This window comes from Siniperca chuatsi, linkage group LG8 (genome assembly GCF_020085105.1).
Source record: "Siniperca chuatsi isolate FFG_IHB_CAS linkage group LG8, ASM2008510v1, whole genome shotgun sequence".
Lineage (NCBI taxonomy): Eukaryota > Metazoa > Chordata > Actinopteri > Centrarchiformes > Sinipercidae > Siniperca > Siniperca chuatsi.
In genome coordinates, this window is record NC_058049.1 from 24,534,746 (window position 1) to 24,554,171 (window position 19,426).

The following is a 19,426-nucleotide window of genomic DNA, read 5'->3' on the forward strand; positions in this document are numbered from 1 at the left end:
GTCACACACACACACACACACACACACACACACACACACACACACACACATTAATAAACAAATTACCAGTTACTCATGTACTTTTTACACACATTAATGTGCTTCACTATACCACTGATGTCACAGTACAGAAATATCCAGTATCCAAGTGCAAATGACAACAGCTGACACAATGTGTATTCTGATGTAAAGGAACATCAGTACCAACATTGTGCAATGTTGTGTGATAACAACACCCAGGCTCAGCACTGGTACAGCACACTGCTTCAGGTAGTAGAAAAACACTCATTAGTATATCACTATTCCCCTAATACTATATACTATAAGCAGGGTTGGGCTAAGCCCTCTGGAATGTGTGTACACGTCACCTTGTTGGCAGTTTTCAGTGTTTCCACCAGTTCCCAGAAGCTTATCAAAGCTCTCTTATCGACTCTCTCCATGTAAACTCTGAAATGCTCCCTGTAACCTGGATTACACATGATGTCATCAAACTGGAGAATCTGGATGTGAGGGGGAGAGAGAAAATGACAAAACATCAGCCATGCGGAGCATGCTTTAATCCAAGCACAAACCCTCAAGCAAAGTCATGCTAAAGCCATGCTCCTTACAAAGAATGTATCATTCAAAACTATCAGACATAATATTCTAAAAAAATAATAAAAATAAATAAAAATCTGATTTTCAATGATTTGGCAACTTGACAGAAGTTTTGCAAGCTTCTTTTCAATCCAGGACCACACCAGCTGTCTCACAGTCCACATTATGAGTCTTACCTTCTGACTTTGAGGCTCATCGCTGTCGTCGGCCCCTCCTTCCTCATTGTTTTCATAGTTTGGTCCACCGAGTAAGCGGATCCGTTTCTCACATTGTTTCTTAGCAACAGTCAGTTGATTGATATATCGTTTCATATCTCTGGCCCTGAGCAGGTCTGCCTTCATGGCTGCAGACTCTTTACCTTTTCGCTCTTAAGAGAGAGGGAAAGCAGTGGTTGAAAGAAAAGTGTGAGTCATTGGTCACACAGTAATACACAAGAGCACAATTACCTGGTGTGGAGCCACTGATAGGTACTTTCAGCAAAGTTTTGTAAACCTGATACCCATAAAATGAATGTAAATCTCAATGAGTAAGAAAGTAATACTGTAATAGAAAAACATAATCTGTGAACAAGAAAGGTGAACAAGGGTGAAGTCATGGATTAAATTATCTTGGCTCTATTAATATATCTATGTACAACAACTTATTTTCACTCTCAGGTCTTTGTTTGTTTTCAGCCACACTAGCAGCATGGCTCCATGGATGGCAATGCCGGTACTTTGAAATGAGGGTAAACTCTGTGCCTAAAGGCCACCTCGCAAGTGACTGACACAGCTCAAAGGTCACGTCAGACCTGACCACCCAGTTCTATACAAGGGACCTTCAAAGTCGTTGCAGCAACAAAGTGGAGAATTGCACCACTGTTGTAGTCACTATAATGAATATTTTCCTACATGGTGTATTAACAACAGATCAACTAGCTGTTTAGCTGCAGTGGATTTAAGGAGCCAATTTTTGGCTAACACCACAATGCTTAAATTTCCACATTTTCTGTTTTGTGTAATCACTTTTTGGCCTTTCGGTCATATGGTGAGAACTGTAGTGTCTCTGTACCTTTCTGCTTCTTGAGCTGAGGCAAGCTGCTGATGGTGGTGGCATGAATAATCTCTACCACTATCTGATACCTACAAAGAGAGATAGAGATGTTAAATTTCCATCAGTTGTTGGAATCAATCAATAAAATCCAAATGGGCTGTCTTAGGATGAATAAACAGAATACTACTTAAGTAAACAAGATATAAATACAGTATGTTGTGACACAATGGTAAAATTGTATGTGTACAGTAATTCTAAAGCAAGCACAACATATAGTAGAGTATGTAAACATGGAGGTAACTGAGTCTGAAGTTCTGATGTTTACAGAACTGATAAAATATATCAGGAACAAGTCAGTGTTGAGCCATTATTTCTCAAAATCACAAGACAATACAGCAGTATCATATCTACCCTGCATTTAGATTTATTGCCGCAGAGACACTGTCTGTTCCCATGGTAACCCCACAGTAGCAAATAGACAGGTGGTTAACACTGTCTGGTTAACATTTTTTTCTGTATATCCACACAGTATGGTTCATTGTAAATACAGGATAGTCTCCGTTTAATAAGGCAGTGCAGGGTGAGGTGCAGGTGTACATGTCTGTGTGTGCTGTTAGTGTCTCGCCTGAGTTGTTTGAGGAAATTGACATCAGCAGAAGTTGATATGAGTTTAATGAAGTCTTCATAGGAGGCAGCGTAGGTGTAGGCTTTCTTCTGCTGCTCAGCCTGCTGCTCCCTCTGCTCCAGCTGAGACAACAGCATCCTGTTTATGGAGTCTGGATCGCTCAGCACTTCTACCAAAGGCTTCAACACTGCAGCACACAGACACATACCACCACAAAGATATAAAGCTACGTATAAATGGAGAAATCGACGGAATACTGGTAATTAAGTCTTCTAGAGACAGAATAGCAGCTATCGTCAGTTATTAGTTCCACCTGAGCGCCCCCTGCTCTGACGAGTCACAGTGTCTGCTGTGAAAAAAAGGTCTATTACTGACTTAGATGACACAATACTACTACACAGGAGGACAGGACACACACACACACACGCAGCGACAAAAAAAAAAAAAAAACAGATGCACGGACAACATTAGTGGTTTTCTGACAAGACTATTAAAAATATAAAGTAGAAAACATATTTTGTCTAATTTCTTAAATACATATTCTTATCTTGAAGACAGAGATGTTGCATTTGTAGCAAATGAGCAATAAAATAGTTTTATTAAATTAGCCTCAGTTGTTACAACAGACATTTTACCTTTATCACAAAATAACTGAAGACACTGTAAGCGTCATGATGTTATCTATGTCCACTTTTCCATCCATCATTGTCAACAGTTAAATGGTAACAATAGACCTTTTTCCACAGCAAACGTTATCGCTTGTCCTAGCAGGTGCAGCTAATAACATTAACAATGGCTCCATTCCATTTGAGTGACCATAAAAGCCATGCCAGAAGGCAAGCATGCAAAATACCAGGGCCTTGTAACTGGAACACCTAAATGGAATGCAGCCGTCATGTTATTATTTTATCTTATGGCTTTTTCTTAAAAAATAGAATTTGTTGTAATTGTTTAAATTATTTTTGTATTTTATATTTTGTATTTTTTTTTACTTGTATTATTGTTTTTACTGTAAATATTTATAAATAAAATTATTATTAGTAGTAGTAGTATTGTTAATTACACCTGTGCTTCTCCTGCTGCTATCAAAATGTCTACCGTGAAAAAGGTTTAATAACTTGTAATTTGGGATGTCCTGAGCAAATTTTGATTTGTTTCAAATCAACTTCAGTCCATTTCTTTATTTTCCCACCATAGTATTCCCTTAAGTTGTGAGGACTATAGTGGGGCAAGAACAACGGATGTCTGTCTTTAGAGTTTGTGTTCACCAGGTGACCCCAAATACAGGTACAATATAGTGTCTAATACAGTACTTGTACACACACACACAAACACACACACACACACACTCGCAGTACCTTTAGTAGTAATGACTTCTGTGAGGCAGCAGCGTAGTGTATGTGACTTGGCATCCTTTTGTGGCAGCAGACATAGCAGCAGTATTCTGGCTACACAGCGGAGGAAGGCCAGCTCTGAGTCTGGACTGACCAAACAGGGATGGAGAGGAAAGGGCCGAGCACACTCCTCCGGTCTGGATACACACATGAAAGAGACACGGATTAAGACTGAGATATAAACAGAAAGAGACAGGGTGAATTTGAAATGTTATTCTGGCAGAGCTAGATGTCAGATGATATTATACGAGATGCAACTTCATTGACATAGCTAACACTGCCATTGTTTTTCATCCTTCAGCTGTGTCGCATCTCACCATCTCTGCTTCTAAAACTTGACTGAACAAGACAGACACGCTCTGCTACTTTGTTCTTAAGCTCCCTGCGAGGGAGGCCAGACATCGCAGTGGTGTGATCAAATCATAAGTCTCGCCTGACTTGCCAGGATAATGGAACCAGATGATGTGTGAATCATTACTCTGTCTGTAAGTGCACCCGGCAGATGCTGCCTGGAGATGAAGGAAGTGAGTGTGGAGGATTTTAATGTTATTTACGCTGTACTGAATTGCCATAATTTCAGCCCCTCTGCACACATACATTTATGGTGCTGGGTATGGACACTGGTGGGAAGGGAAATCTGTCCAGTTACAAATGAAAGCTGAAACATATTTTCTGTTAAACAACATTGAGTCAGAAGGCTGTGCAATGGAAGCTGTATGGACACATTATTTTACTTAAATGATTTGTGGGGACACCTAAGCATTAACTGAGCTAATGCAACTTTAACTATTTACAATTATATTATATTTGTGTGTGTGTGTGTTTGTGTGTGTGTGTGTGTGTGTGTGTGTGTGAGAGAGAGAGACTGTGTACCTTGCAGATGCAGCCTTGAGGTCAGTGAAGTGTGTGTGTAGGATTCGGATGGTGTCATAACACACCACGTTGACAAGGTCAATGTCAGCAAGCCTGAATCTCAATTGCCCAATCATCTGCCACCAGTCCTCTGACAGCATGGAGTACAACTGACCCTCATCACGACTCAGAGGGATGTACCAGGATAGGATGTAGTCTCTGTAGGCATAGTCAAACACTGGGGAAACACAGAGAGAGAGAGAGAGAGAGAGAGAGAGAGAGAGAGAGAGAGAACAATGGAATAGAATTTTTCCCAGAAGATAAATACTAAAGAGACAGACGGACGCAGAAAATGACCATCGTTTTGTGCACCAACACGTGTTGCTGATCAGTGCCAGTCCTCTGTTACCAAATGGCTGCTGAGATTTCAAGCTTTCTAAACAAGAAGAGTTGTCCCAGCTCTGTTTTCATTGTGAATGCTCTTATATCCCAGGCCACCTGAACTACCCACTGTGAGCATTGTACTAGGTTTCATTCCCCCAAAACACTGGTGCGGCATTTGAAAGGTGGAGGAAGCATCATCCAGCCATGTATTTTCTATACGCACTTATCCTGTGCAGGGTCACTGGGGCTGGAGCCTATCCCCGGCCCTGAACAGTCCACCAGAGGGCTGACACATAAAGACACACGGACAGACAACCTCTCACACTCACATTCAGACGAGGTGACTGCAGGCAACTCCGAGTCATCAATTCACCTGACCTGAATTTCATCAGACTGTTGGAAGAAACCGGAGCCGCCGGAGAAAACCCACGCAAATACATGCACAACTCATGCAGAAAACATGCAAACTCCACACCGAAAGGACACAACTGGATGGTGGATTCAGACCTAAGAGGCAACACTGTGAAGTTTGTGTTTACACAGAATTAAACACCTACTGTAGATTAGTGGTTTCCAACCTGGGGGTCGGAATCCCTTCAAAAGGTCACAAGTTGATTTACCAGTGTATAAAATAAGAAAAATGTACTACACAAAAATTCTCTCTAATCTCTCTAAACCCTTTTCTTGCAAAATACTGCAGTTTCATCTCTTTAAGCCTCTGAAAATTATTAAAATTTAACAGTCTGCGAATGGAAAAGTCACTATTTGAATGAATTCCTCACAACACACAGACATGCAATGTGTTTATGAGGGCTCAATAGTACACCGCTTCGTATTAAGGGGTCACATGCAAAAACATGTTGGGAACCACTGCTGTAGATGAACCTTTAAGTGTAAGACCACAGTTTGTACTCAGTGGTCACTGTAAAATTTGGCTCGGTTGTGTAGACAAACCTAACATTGTTATAATATACAGCATGAGGTTTTATCTCATGAGTAACCTATCAGTGGTAAGCTTGAAACATACTGTTGGAGTTTTCCACGGCTGCAAGTAGATGTTACTTATAAAGACATATCTTACTGATAGCAGCTTTAACAAATTTACTGCACAAGAAGTAAAATCACTGCAGTAGAGTATCATAAGTAACTGTTAAAGGGACCAGCACTATTTATGCATTAAAGGGGAAATTCAACTGTGAAATTTACATTAGCGCTGTAATAGCTGCATATTAACGTACATACTTATCGTCAACCGGTAATCCACTCTGTACTTTACACTTACTTTAATTTTATACTTATACCCACTTGGTACTTAATTTATCTGACCTGTATTATAGTGTATTATATTTTTTTGCTTAGTACTTCTATCCCCGTGTGCACTGACGTGATAGTGAGCAGCTGTAACAAAAGAGTTTAAAGTATTTCTGATTCTGTTTCTGATATTGATATGTTACTAAATCACAATCGCTTTGAAGGAAAGAGTATGGCACTTTGCCCTCTTTGAATCGTAATTAACATAAAACTCCATAAAAGATGTGAATCAAATCAATCTTCTGTATACATTGTCACTATGTACAGTATGTCGCCAATATACCATGTGGCAGACGTGCCTTCAGCTTTGGCACGTTCTCCATTTGTCTGCACAGGTTTTATCCTTCCCATAGCCTAAAGACAGGCAGGTTAGGTGAATTGGTGACTCTATTGCCTGTAGTTAGTCCTGTGATAGACTGAAGACCTGTCAAATGTGTGCAGCCTCCAGCCACCGTGACTGTACAAATTTTACATTAGTACATCATTTCCATTTCTCAATTATCAATTTTATTATTTTACTGAAATATCACCTATCAAATTATATTAATATCAAGCACCATTTTCTTTTACTTTGGAAAACAATTTTAAAAATATTAACTTGGAAAACACTGGTAAACAAGGAAAAAAGTGTGAGTGACACGGGAGCATGTGCAAATACACGCCCTTGGTGTAAATCCTGGAACCATCTGTTACTTGGCAGCCAGACATACAGTTCCACTGACTTTGTCTTTATATGTATGTGTGTGTGTGTGTGTGTGTGTGTGTGTGTGTGTGTACTTGTACTTGCTACATAGTGAGGACTGAAACACATTTTTTACCTACAGAGAGAGGACATTTTTGGAAAGTGAAGACATTTTGGCCGGTCCTCACAACTTCAAAGGGCTGTTTGAAGGTTAAGACTTGGTTTTAAGGGTTAGGTTAGAACTAGGTTTAGGTTTAGGTTTAGGTTAGGGTGAGGGTTAGGTATTTAGTTATGATGATTAAGGTTAGGGTAAGGGGCTAGGGAATGCATTATTTCAAAGACGGTCCTCACAAAGATAGAAGTACAAAGATGTGTGTGTGTTTGAACGTGACATTATGATTAGGACGTTCGACTGTTGTAATCCACTATCAGTGGGAGGGATCACTGACAGGCCATGGTGAGCTCCATCAGTCAGCAGTTTTCTCAAAAACAGAACTTACAAGTTTTTCCAGTAGTGTCAGACACATTTCAAGAAGGGACTCCCAATGATGCAAATCAGTCAGCCAAGACACTCGCTGAAATGGAGACTGATTTTTGAGGGATGTGTAAACTCCATTTTGAATTTGTGAGTGTGGAAGTGAGGAAAACATTCTTCTCAAAATTGGGTACTCTATAGTGAGGAGTAAGTTGTGAGTTTGGACACCTAATTATCATCATTTTGCATTAACACTGTCAAAGTGTAGTAGTGTTGCGTAACTGTAACTTACACATTTGTTAACTTAAAAGGCAAGCATTGCACTGTGGGGGTTTTCCAAAAGTAGTGGGGGTGTGCCATTTTATATTGTATGTGATAAGACAGGTATAATTTGTTTGTTTTTTGGGGCGGGGGGGGGGGCGGCTTTTTTACCTTTATTAGACAGGAACAGTTGAAGAGAGACAGGAAAAGGGGCAACAAAGGGCCCGGGCCGGAACCGAACCCTTGCAGTATCATGATATTATTCTAAAGGCAAAATCCATTGAGGGAATTTTTAAGGGCATCATATTAATATATACATTTTAGATTTAGAGTTCAGACACTCAAATAAAATGGCAGAAGGGAACTACAGTGTACTAGATAGCATATAGGAAGTGGATTCAGACACAGCTTTGATGATGAATGCAAACCTAAATGCAAATGAAGGTGAAAATGCATCTTTTTGTCCTATACATTTGATCGTTATAGTGTGAGCAGTAAACGTCTGTCACATGAAGTTAAGAGCCCTGACTTGCGGGTGTTAGGGGCTTGCTGTGAAGAACAAATAGCAAAAAAAACAAAACACTTTGCAGTAACGGTAATACTGCTGGCTGATGTGGACTATAGATCCTCAGTGGAAGAGGTGTAGATGTTTTTCTATTGTTCTGACATTTCAGCTAACTATTACACAATGATCTGAAACCTGCAGTGGACATAAGATGGTCATAAAACACCTTAGAAAATCTCTTAGGCAAAGGTGATCCATTACCTTCCTTCAGAGCTTTGTCCACATTGTGCGACACCACCACCCTCTTGCTCTGGCTTGACTCCTGGACTGGCACCAAAAAACGGGCCTGAAAAACAACAAGCGTATTAGATCACTTCTCTTCACATCAAAGATGGGGACGACAGCATAAAATCAGGAAATATTGGGCAAGAACAGGAAGCGAAGGAAAAGAAGATTGAGAGCTGTGTGACTAACAAGCCTAAAATTCGGACAAACAAGGCAGCCCAAATTTGTCATCGCTCGTACAGCATGTCGACCAGACAAACGCTTGTGACAATATTTCTCCACTGTCAACATCAATAAGTCATCAGTGCACAGCAGCAAACAAACCCTGCTGAAAGGCAGCCGCTGGGCTGTGGCAGCCTGTTAAAGCAAACCACCGGCCGGTTGCAAGGATACAATCACTTTCCTTGAAGAATAAAATCACCCTATGTGTGTGTGTGTGTGTGTGTGTGTGTGTGTGTGCGTGTGTGTGTTTAAGTGTGTCTAAATCCAGCAGCATGACTCCGCCTCATCTATTATAGAACAACACAGTGAGGATCTGGGGGCAGGGAGAGAAGATGAGAGAGCGGAGAAACTCAGATGTGTTCAACATTGTATTTTTTTTTTTAAATGTGGGTGTTACATGTTCTCCAGTCTGATGGAATAAAGGTTAGATGTGACAGAGGTGCCATTTGATATCAATGAATTCCAGCAGGTTATAATTCATAGTATCATGCTTATTTAATATCATATGGGGCTGGTAGAGAGTTTGTGGCTGCCAAAGGTGTTACTATATGTGAGTAATGAGTTTAAACTAGAAGATACCAGCGTCTTACCATGAGCTTGTTGAAGAACTCCAGCCGGACAGCTGACTGCCTCCTGTTTCTGTGAAAGCAGCTGACTTTGAGAGGACTCTTCATGACTAGCAGAACAAAGCTCCCAGCCAGGAAACACAGTAGCGCGAATGACACATAGATGAACAACTTCAAGAAGAAAGAGGTGAGAGTCAGGCCTCCCCAGGCCAGCTGAAACACTACTGCTGCCACCACGCCCAGGCAGAAAGCCGGGACGAACCGGAAAGAGGAGCCGATAGAAGCGGTGGAGGGGGCAGACATGGGCCCCTCTTCTCCTCCGGTACTGCTACTCCCTCCAGCCAGTGGTGTAGTGGTAGTTGAGGGGGTGGGCATACTGCGACCCCACCATCCATATACGTGTCGCTACTAGTTAGGCTGAAAAGTTGGTCCGCTAGTCTATATGCCAAGTCAGAGAGGTAGGTATACTGTGTACACTCGTGTATGCCCTCGACTACAGCACTGTCTCCAAGACGAGGCATTCCCGCTCTGACATCTCCTCACCGACCCACACCGCTACGTCTTCCACGCTCCTAGCATCGGCCCGCCCGGCGGCCACAGGCACGGAGCCCCGTCAGCTTAGTCATCGACAACACGCTACTCCGGACAACACAATAGGGCACCAGGCTTGTCTTGGAATAGGCGATAGGAGCTGACAGTCACCCAGAAAACAGACGGAGAGAGACCCGTGGTGACTGGATGGATGGAGCAACATCCACCGTCACCTTGGAGACAAATAGGTGGAAGGGTAGCTTAGTGACTGTTGCTAAACAACTGGGCTAGCAGGAAGCTAAACTAGGAAGCCAATATAAGTTATTGTAACCTGCTTTAAAACAAGAAAATACATAATATACAAGTAAGAGCCAGCAAATAATCTCGAATTACTGTGTGGTTTGGCTACTAAACCAAATGCAATATCGACAGCTAGCTAACTAGCTTGTTTGCTAAGTAACCAATGCAACATCAGCTAATGTTAGCTTAACGTTACTTACATATCGTTAAAAAGGGTGTGCGATAACAACACTGTTACATTCTCGCTTTCCTCTCTGTAAAATAATGTATCGGATGCTTTGCAATGGCGAATTAAAAGTATCATAAACCCGACGAAATCTGTCTGGTCCAAAAATCCCCCGACAGCTAAAAACAAGCAACTGTTATTTCCCTCGAGCGCCAGCTGACTGACAATCTCTGTGAACGTGAAAGGGTGGCAGCCAATCAGCGCTTGTGTTAACCACGGACGGTGCGCCTGTTTTAAGAATCAATACAGCCCGAGTGGACGGGGGTTTTGTTTGAACGTTGCTGTGGATGTACTGGGAAAAATGCCAATCAACTGGGCTACAGATTGTAATAAAGCATACAAGGAGATAAAGGATCATCCCTCGTTTCTCTGACCATTGATTTTGGTTTAAATTGCTGTCTGGCATTATAAAATAAACTCCTTTCCGTTTTGTGGTACAATGGCATCATAAAGTGTAAATACAAAATAATGTTTTTACAGTAATGACAAATCATATTTCAGCCATATCCACCTCAGATAATTTCACACATATTACTCTGGACATCTACTGGATATTATTTCGTGTTCTCCTTCTATATTTTCTAAAATAATAATAATAATAAATAAAGATTATTAAAGTAGAAAACTTGTGACTGACACAAAATGACTGGCCATTATTTATCCCTAAAGGCTTGATATTAATAAAGGAAACTATATGAGGAAAAAACAGCTTCCTCTCCTCAGAGAGTAATACAGCTATTTTAATCTATGAATTTATAATAAAATAAATGAATGGCAGCAGATTACATTTCAGTAGTTTCAGTATATAAAACAATATGACAGATATATCAGGGTTTTTTATGTTCATTTTGGACTGACATGCAAATATTTGCCTTCAACACAACAAGTGGGAGATATCAAAGTCCAAAACATTCCCCATATCCTTCTTGTGATTATAACTAAGAGGCTGATGTAAGCATTGCCACTTGGCAGGTGGTGTTTATGTTAAATCACACATGATCAGTAATACATAAAGTGTGCAAAAGCTTATGGGTGAGGTTAAAATATAGATATCCTTGACTGTGTAATATTTACAGTTGGTCAGGTCTTAAAGGTGATCATGCAAGAATATGAAATAATTCAGTGGACAAGAGGAAGTGTTTCCTTGTTTTATTTCATGAATCATGGTTATACTGCAAATGGCAGAGAAATAAAGCTGGATGTATGCTCACAAGCGGAGTTGTTAATAATAACCTGTAAGTGTGAGATGAAGTATAGAGTATACTAAAACCCTAAAAAGAATCCTTTATATTTGTAATTTTGTTTAAAAAATAATAATAATAATTTTAACCTCAAGTCACTTGTAACATCTTAAGAAATAACTATTGTTGTGTACCGTCCTCTGTTTTCAGTCATGTCATGGTATTCTTTTATTTCAATTGTTTGTGAAACAAGGGCAATTTATGTTAATCTTCATAACATTTGGGCAAACTCCCAGTACTGAGCTCAGCTGCTCCTTTTATCACTTTTAACACTTCTTCAGTTCTTGTTACAGCCATTTTCGATGACATGATAATGGCTCCTTTCACCGCCTTCAGTACAATCTTTCTGCCTGTGTCTCGCACACACACTGACATCAGATTTCCCTTTTCTCCACCAAAACAGACAGCTGTGTGTGCATGCTACTTCCCCTTGCAACATTCATGTCTCTAAAATAGGCAAAAAGTTTCATGAGTCCTTTTACAAGTATGTTGCAATATAAGATACTTAAGTCTTTAAAGATTGCACAATATTGTTGGAGTGTGCAGTTTCATTTATGACCAGAAATTTGGGTGATCTTTGACTCATCTTGGCTGTATTTACTCTTCTTAGTTACTGCTACGTTCCTCCATCCAGAGACATTCTGATAGCACAGGATATTTGTTGCTAGGTGTCAGTGGGGTTGATTAGTGCTTAGTGTACGAACAAGTCCACACGGGATTTGAGAGGATTATAAAATGAGATTTATGTTTAAGTGTGTTTTTAAATTTGAAATATGACTTCACACCAATTAATACATGTTTGCCAAGCCGTTTCTTCCCACAATATTCATGCCAAGAAGATTTGATTTCTGCTTGCGTCTGATCTAGGAAGGTGGTCTGCGATGAACAGCATTGGGGTCGTCAGTGGGGTCAGTTTTGAAGTCAGTGGGACGCAACTTCATGATGCTGGTCTTAAGGGAGTACCACCACCCTCTCCAAGTGTACCAGACTACACCATCATCTGTCAACGCACTGTAGTGCCCATTGGGGTAGTATATGCCATTAAGATGGGCTGAGTGACACCTAGAGAAAGATATCATGAAGAGGAAAGAATATTTAGTCATTTTTTACTCTAATGAATGACTGTGCTTGAGACTGTGGCTGTGAATGCATATGGTGTGCATCTAGGGGAAGGGCAGATTCTTTTATCATGAAACCCGTACTTGTTGAACCACCAGCCTCCTTTGTCTTCCTGGGCGCAGTTTCCTTTGTAGTTATCATTGTCTTGGTCGTAGGTGCTGAATTTGATGCCCTGGTGACTGGCCCACTCTGACACATCAACCTGATGACTTCCAGACAGGGCATCTCCAGCTGTACCGACATAGGTTCCAAAGGTAAGTCGGTAGTGGTCCTGCAGTGAGAGAAACGAGGAGAGCTGGTCAACTTGCATGAGCTTAAAAATGAAAGGAAAAGTTTGAAATTTTGGAAAATACACTTATTCACTTTCTTGATCGTTAGATGAGAAAATCAATACCACTCTCATGTCTGCGTCATGTCTGTGCACTAAATGTTAAGTTTCAGGATGTCACTGGGGAGGCCAAGAAATAGCATTAGCTCTTAGCTCCCAGTAAACCACAATGTGTTTTAATACTTTGTTTTTGCAGGGTTTAGAAAAAAAGGTACAATGTGTTGTGTACTGAGCTTTATAGGTGTTGGTAGGCAAATTTTTATTCTTTGCACAGAGCCAGGCTAGCTGTTTCCCTCTGTTTCCAGTCTTTATGCTAAGCTAAGCTAACCAGTTTGCTGGCTGTAGAAAATGTTTAGAGTACATGAAAGTAGTATCAGTCTTCTCATCTACCTCATGGCAAGAAAGCAGATCATTTCCCAGGATGTTGACGATTCCTTTAAGCCTGCACACAAGGGAGAAAGACGGAAACTACCTTATGTAAACACATGAAAACAAGATGATTAGATACACCAAGTAGTTACTATACACCAGATTTAAGGTTCATTTCCTCAGAATTATCACACTGTTGTATATTTTTACCCCCTAAAAATATTAAGTCTAATATTTAATTTTTCTCTATATTTTAGTGGCCAGTCAGCATCATCACCTTTTCATTGGCCAATTTGAAGTTCTTGTATTCGGCATAGCGCTGGTAACCATCAAAGTCTTCCAGGTTAATCCTCAGAGAATAATTCCCTGTAACAGACAAACAATAAAGCATATCCTATCAACACAAGAATAATAATTGTTGGTGTTTTTTTTTTTTGTTTTTTGGCTACTTGGGGGCAGCAGAACAAGCTGGATGGCATTGCCCTGGCCTCCGGCATCACTGTGGGGAACCTCGGAGTTGTCTTTGATCAGGATTTGTCCTTGAACTCCCACATGAAACAGACTTCAAGGACTGCCTTCTTTCACCTACGTAACATTGCAAAAATCAGCTCATAATACCTTATTACCCGACTAGAACACTGCGCTCCCAGGATGCAGGGTTACTTGTGGTTCCTAGAGTCTCCAAAAGTAGAATGGGAGCCAGAGCCTTCAGTTACCAAGCTCCTCTCCTGTGGAATCAGGTCCCAGTTTGGGTTCGGGAGGCAGACACCATCTCCACATTTAAGAGTCGGCTTAAGACTTTCCTCTTTGATAAAGCTTATAGTTAGGGCTGGCTTGAGTGAGCCCTGAAACATCCCTTAGTTATGCTGCTATAGGCCTAGACTGCCAGGAGACTTCCCATGATGCACCTCTTTCCTCTCTCCTCCTCTCTCTCTCCATCTGTATGCATTTTTATCCCATTATTGCATGTTACTAACTCGACATCTTCTCTCTCCCGCAGTTTTGTGCTTTCTCGTTTCTTTCCTCTCTCCTTCTGTCGCTTTCAGCAGGTTTGTCTGCCTCTGGAGCTGCAGAGTCTGGATCTGTGGTTGTGGGCCACCTGCTGCCCCCGTGTTCCTGCTCGACAACTGCTACTACAGTTGTTGTTATTGGTCGTGTTATGATTATTGTCATTACTATTCCTATGACTATCAATCCTGTTATTATTACTTTATTAATATTAATATTACCATTACCATTACATTATTACTATTTTAAAATTCTAGGTGGAATTTGCATTGTGCTTCTCTCTCCCCCACCCCCCTTCTCTCTCTCTCTCTCTCTCTCTCTCTCTCTCTCTCTCTCTCAAAAAAAAAACACGGCAGTGGCGGAGGGCCACCCACCATTGTGTCTGGTTCTGTCCAAGGTTTCTGCCTGTTAAAAGGAAGTTTTTCTTGCCACTGTCACCAAGTGCTTGCTCATGGTGGGATTTGTTGGGTCTCTGTAAATAATATTACGGTCTAGACCTGCTCTATAGGAAAAGTGCAATGAGATAACTTCTGTTATGAAGTGGCACTATATGAATAAAGTTGAATTGAATTGAATTGCTGAACATGTTAGCAAACAGCTACAACTATTTACACACCCAACAAACACATAGCAACATTAGCATTCATTTAGAGTTATGTTTCTGGTGACATGATGAATCCAAGTCCAATATTCACTCTTCTCCTAGCTCTGTTTTTGGTCTCCTCTTACTCCTGAGAAAAATATCTGGATCTTTAGCTACTAAATGCTCCATTATGTTCACCTGCTAGTCGCTAACTTTGTCTGCATGCTGTTTGCTGAGCAGGTAGCATATAGCGGGTTATTCTGATATTTCTTCCTGGAAACAACTTCCTGCTGTTGCTGGCAATGAGACTGATAAGAGCAGTGAGAGTGAAACAAAACAGTAAGGTAAACCAAAACAATTAGCTGAAAGACCCTAAAACGCTCTGTAAAGCTGAGAGGAACTGCAGAGATGGGTGATAATTCTCTTTGAGTTCATCACTATGAGTGCCACCTTTTACATTACACATAGTCATTTGATCCATTGACAATATATGAATGTCAATTACTGCAGCTTTAAATTACAAAATTTAACAAATGTTTTTTAGAAGTAGTGACCTTGTATAGTGATGTAATGCAGATTGTCATTTCCGAGCCAAAACTCTGCATCCATGTTTCCAAAACCATCCTTATACTCTGCCCACGACCTAATAGGTAGATAGATATCAGGTGTCAGACATACATACATACATAGGATGCATTGCTTTTCGTATGATTTCATTATTTTACACTAATATTTATCAGACGTCACAGACACACCTGTTAAACCTCTCCGTTCCATTGATCCGTCTCTGAATGACGATCCAACCACCTCCATCACTCATATCACAGTAGACTCTGAATGGAAAAGGGCTGCCGTGTGGTTTTATTTTGTAGAAACCACTGGATTTGGAGCCAGAAAGAAAGAGCTGGGAGCAGTCTGACACACACACACAATTACACACACAATTACGCACTCTGCATTTGGTACATCATCTGGTTTGTGTTTCTGCAATATGAGACCTGAAATGAGATGTTTTATGTTTTCAAATGTTGTTTTCCAGTCCTGAGATCTTGGCCCTGACCTGTGTATTGTGTGTCCTGGCTCTGGTCGGATCTGGCTTTGTCCTTGTTGCCAGGTTGGTTCAGTAGTTTCAGTTTGTGTAGGAGGAGTTCTTGTTCCTGAAGCTGGCCCTTCAGAAGCTTCTCCTGTTCCCGCAGACGAATAAACTCCTCATGGCAACTGTCTGACGCCTACACATTTGGATTGCTACATTAGTTAGGATCTTCACTTTATTCATTCCCTTCATTAATTTTCTGAGATCAAAATATGCATAGAGTGAAACATATTTATTAAAGAAAGAGAGTAGTCTGCAGAAAACTACAGTATTTCTTCTACTTTCTTATATTTGTTTTAATCAAATTGCTCTTCCTGTGATTGATCTGTAAAGTACTGGTACTTTTTCCAAGGAGAGGTGGATCCCAGGAAATGTAAAATATTTGGATATAAAGCAGGGTGGATCACTATTGTATGCTATCAATCAGCAACAGAGTATAAAAACTTATACACTATGTCTCATAGACCCAAGATCCTAAACCTACAACTAACCCTTAAAGAATATTTTGACATTTTTGGAAATACACTTATTTGCTTTTTTTTCTGAGAGTTCCAAAGATTGATACCACTTTCATATCTGTCCAGTAAGTATGAAGCTACAGCCAGCAGACAGTTAGCTTAGCTTAGCTTGAAACAGGGGGAAACAGCTAATCTGTCTTTGTCCAAAGGTAACAAAATCAGCCTGCCAATACCTCTAAAGATCGCTAAGCATAATATTATATCTCGTTTGTTCAATCCATACAAAAACCAAAAAAGTGTAAAAATGTCAAGTTACGGTTTTATGGGGGTTATGCGCAGGACTATTTCTTGGCTGGGAGCAGTGACTTCTTTACAGTGAAGGCACAAACAAAAGAGATGTAACATGTTAATTAGTGAACTTTAGAGGAGCTGGCAGGCAGATTTAGTTATCTTCAGACAAAGCCAGGCTTGCTGTTTCCCCCTGTCTTTATGCTAAGCTAAGCTAACTGGCTGCTGGCTCTAGCTTCATATTTTGTGTAGGCTACAGATATGAGAGTGGTATCAATCTTGTCCTCTAAAGTTCAGCAAGAAAGCAAGTCCGTTTATTTCCAATAATGTTAAGGTTAAAGGTTTTTTTTTTTACTTGCAATGTGGTGTTCACAGGTACAGAAATACAAGAACACCCTGACACAAATAAATCACACCTACCATTGGTTAACTATCCCTATTGCTGTTAAAACAGTGTGAATATTAAAACTGAGCTTGGACATTAGATAGTGTGAAAAGTAACATCCACCGTTTATCACTTTCACTGTAATTAGTCCTGCAATTTGAAAAAACTAAATTCATAAACGTATCTCTTAACCACCTCTTTCGAAATGTACTCAAAATGCTAATCAGACCTTCCCAAATTGATCAACACTATTTTTTATGTAGTCAACAACAGTTACAGCCATACATGAAGATAGTGGACCATAACCAGTGGTGGAAGATGTTTTTAGATTCTTTACTTAAAAAAGTAGCAAAACCACACTGTGAAAATACTCCACTACAAGTAAATGTCCTGCATTCAAAGTATTATCAGTATCAAAAGGAAAAGTAGTCATGCGTATGCTGTAAAATGGTCCTTGTCAGTGTTTTACTATTATATATGATGTTGCTGGATTAATATTACTGGTGAATTAATGTGTATGTTGCATTTTACTGCTGTAGATGTTTAAGGTTGCACTCATTTTAACTACTTTATATACTGTTGGGTAGCTTAATCTACAGCAATGGGTTTTTTGTTGTTTTTTTAGTTTATTTAGCTTTAAGAAGTAGGAGAATTTCCTCAACCCATAAAGCAACACTTAATCCTTCAGTTTGCTCAGAAAAATTCTTATTCAAAATCACCATCCATTTGTCACTGGACAGGAAGGGTATGTAATCGTGTAAAATCGTAATCTGAAAAGTAAATATTAACAATATCTGTCAGACAAATGTAGCGGAGTAAAAAGTACAATATTTGCCTCTGAGATGTAGTGGAGCAGAAGTATAAAGTTGCATAAAATGGAAATACTCAAGTGAAGTACAACTACCTCAAATATGTACTTAAGTACAGCACTTGAGTAAATGTACTACTACACATTTGCCTAAGCATACAAAAAATTAAGTCAAGAAGAAGACCTGTGGCTTCGAATTGAAATATTTCTGAATTAAGAGTAAAGTAGCAAAGCAGCCTAGCTGATTGTTTGTAGAGTACTTACATAGAGAGACTGAGAGCCAGCTGTGATGACCATCAGCGCTGTGAGCAGCAGCAGCGGGCCTTCCATCCTCTTCTCTTTTTTAGATAGCACAAAACTAAAAAATCACAAGTCAAGAGACTTCTGCTTCTCAGAGTTGCGTTGGGTCTGGTCACCGTGAGCATGTCAGATTGTTAAAATGTTCCCCACACCTGGATCCAAGGAAAGCTGTGTCCAAGGAGAAACTGACGAAATACCAGATTCTCTACAGTCATAAATTACAGAAAATATGCAGGGAGTGTCGAGAACAGATGCACACCTGCCAAAAGTAGACTTTCGGGAAAATATTTTTTGTTGAATAGAGAATAGAGGTATGGCATTGTTATATTAACAGAAGGTAATGTGAAAAAAAAACTATAGCCATATTCCTCTACAAACATTTGCACTTGATCAGAGGAGACAAAAATGAATCAAGTGTTCCCAAAACATCCCCAAACCTCTCTCCTTTTGTCTGCAATCTGCCGTCTGTCTTCTCCTCTCTTTTTGTCATCACTCTCTTCTGTTCTTCACTCGCCAGCTCTTTGTTTTTCCCCATTCTTTAATGGCCACTTATCCAGCTAGTAATCTCACCGAGTGGCATTAAAAGACTCGAGTAGTCATTTTGTTGATGAGCAGTACTGTGCCATTTCAAAGAAATGTTCCGAGCAGCTAAATGCCACTGAGGGTCAGCTCTGAACAACGCAGGAAGACATTTCATCTTAAAGGATCACAAAGGAACTTGAGTGAAGAAGCTGTTACTGATTTCTAATGACTGACGATGATTGATGGGTGTTCAAAAATGCTTTGACGTATTGACCTGCCTTTGTGCTATGCTAAGTCAACCAGGTGCTGGCTAGTTACAAACATGAGAGTGGTATTAAGGAGGCAAAAAAAGCATATTTCAAACTGTGTACAACTATTCCTTTAACAAAATACCACAACTATCCTTGGCTATAATGGTAAGTCTAGATGTGTGTTTCAATTATGCCACAATAACATCCAAATCAAGTAGAGTTAATAAAGACAAGAATCTAGCACATCCCATTTAAATAGTGCCCAGTTATAGTATTTTGACCGTATTAATGAAAAAGAAAACAAAACCATTTTGTGTCACAGTGAGCTTTTTATTATACAGTAAGTTAATATTTCCATCTGCCTTCAACAGCCACAAGGTGGTGGCACTAGTTTCATACACAACCAACTGACAGACCTGACATGA

The 19,426-nt window shown here is 40.1% G+C and overlaps 2 protein-coding genes across 7 annotated transcripts in view; both read right to left on the minus strand.

Moving 5' to 3' along the window:
* The window catches only part of snx25 (sorting nexin 25), a 39,621-nt gene extending 29,199 nt beyond the window's left edge, over positions 1 to 10,422 (minus strand). For 4 of the 6 annotated variants that reach the window (XR_006378815.1, XR_006378814.1, XM_044204555.1 and 1 more), the window contains exons 1-8: positions 9,216 to 10,422; positions 8,380 to 8,464; positions 4,522 to 4,738; positions 3,613 to 3,785; positions 2,255 to 2,441; positions 1,648 to 1,718; positions 774 to 964; positions 369 to 500 (exon numbers count right to left, since the gene is read on the minus strand). Coding sequence is in view for 4 of the 6 variants with exons in the window: in XM_044204555.1 (XP_044060490.1) it covers positions 369 to 500; positions 774 to 964; positions 1,648 to 1,718; positions 2,255 to 2,441; positions 3,613 to 3,785; positions 4,522 to 4,738; positions 8,380 to 8,464; positions 9,216 to 9,566 (1,407 nt within the window). In the remaining 2 variants the exon portion in view is untranslated. The remainder of the gene's footprint in view (positions 1 to 368; positions 501 to 773; positions 965 to 1,647; positions 1,719 to 2,254; positions 2,442 to 3,612; positions 3,786 to 4,521; positions 4,739 to 8,379; positions 8,465 to 9,215) is intronic. The other 2 variants (XM_044204557.1, XM_044204554.1) reach the window with 2 other exon arrangements.
* A 939-nt stretch (positions 10,423 to 11,361) lies between these two features.
* fgl1 (fibrinogen-like 1) lies at positions 11,362 to 18,419 on the minus strand. The gene is made up of 7 exons (XM_044204558.1): positions 18,193 to 18,419; positions 15,957 to 16,125; positions 15,652 to 15,811; positions 15,451 to 15,539; positions 13,583 to 13,671; positions 12,692 to 12,879; positions 11,362 to 12,551 (listed from the first exon to the last, which is right to left on the minus strand). Exons 1-7 carry the CDS (start codon positions 18,256 to 18,258, stop codon positions 12,353 to 12,355), a joined length of 960 nt encoding a protein of 319 aa, XP_044060493.1. The 5' UTR covers positions 18,259 to 18,419; the 3' UTR covers positions 11,362 to 12,352.
* Between the last annotated feature and the right edge of the window lie 1,007 nt (positions 18,420 to 19,426).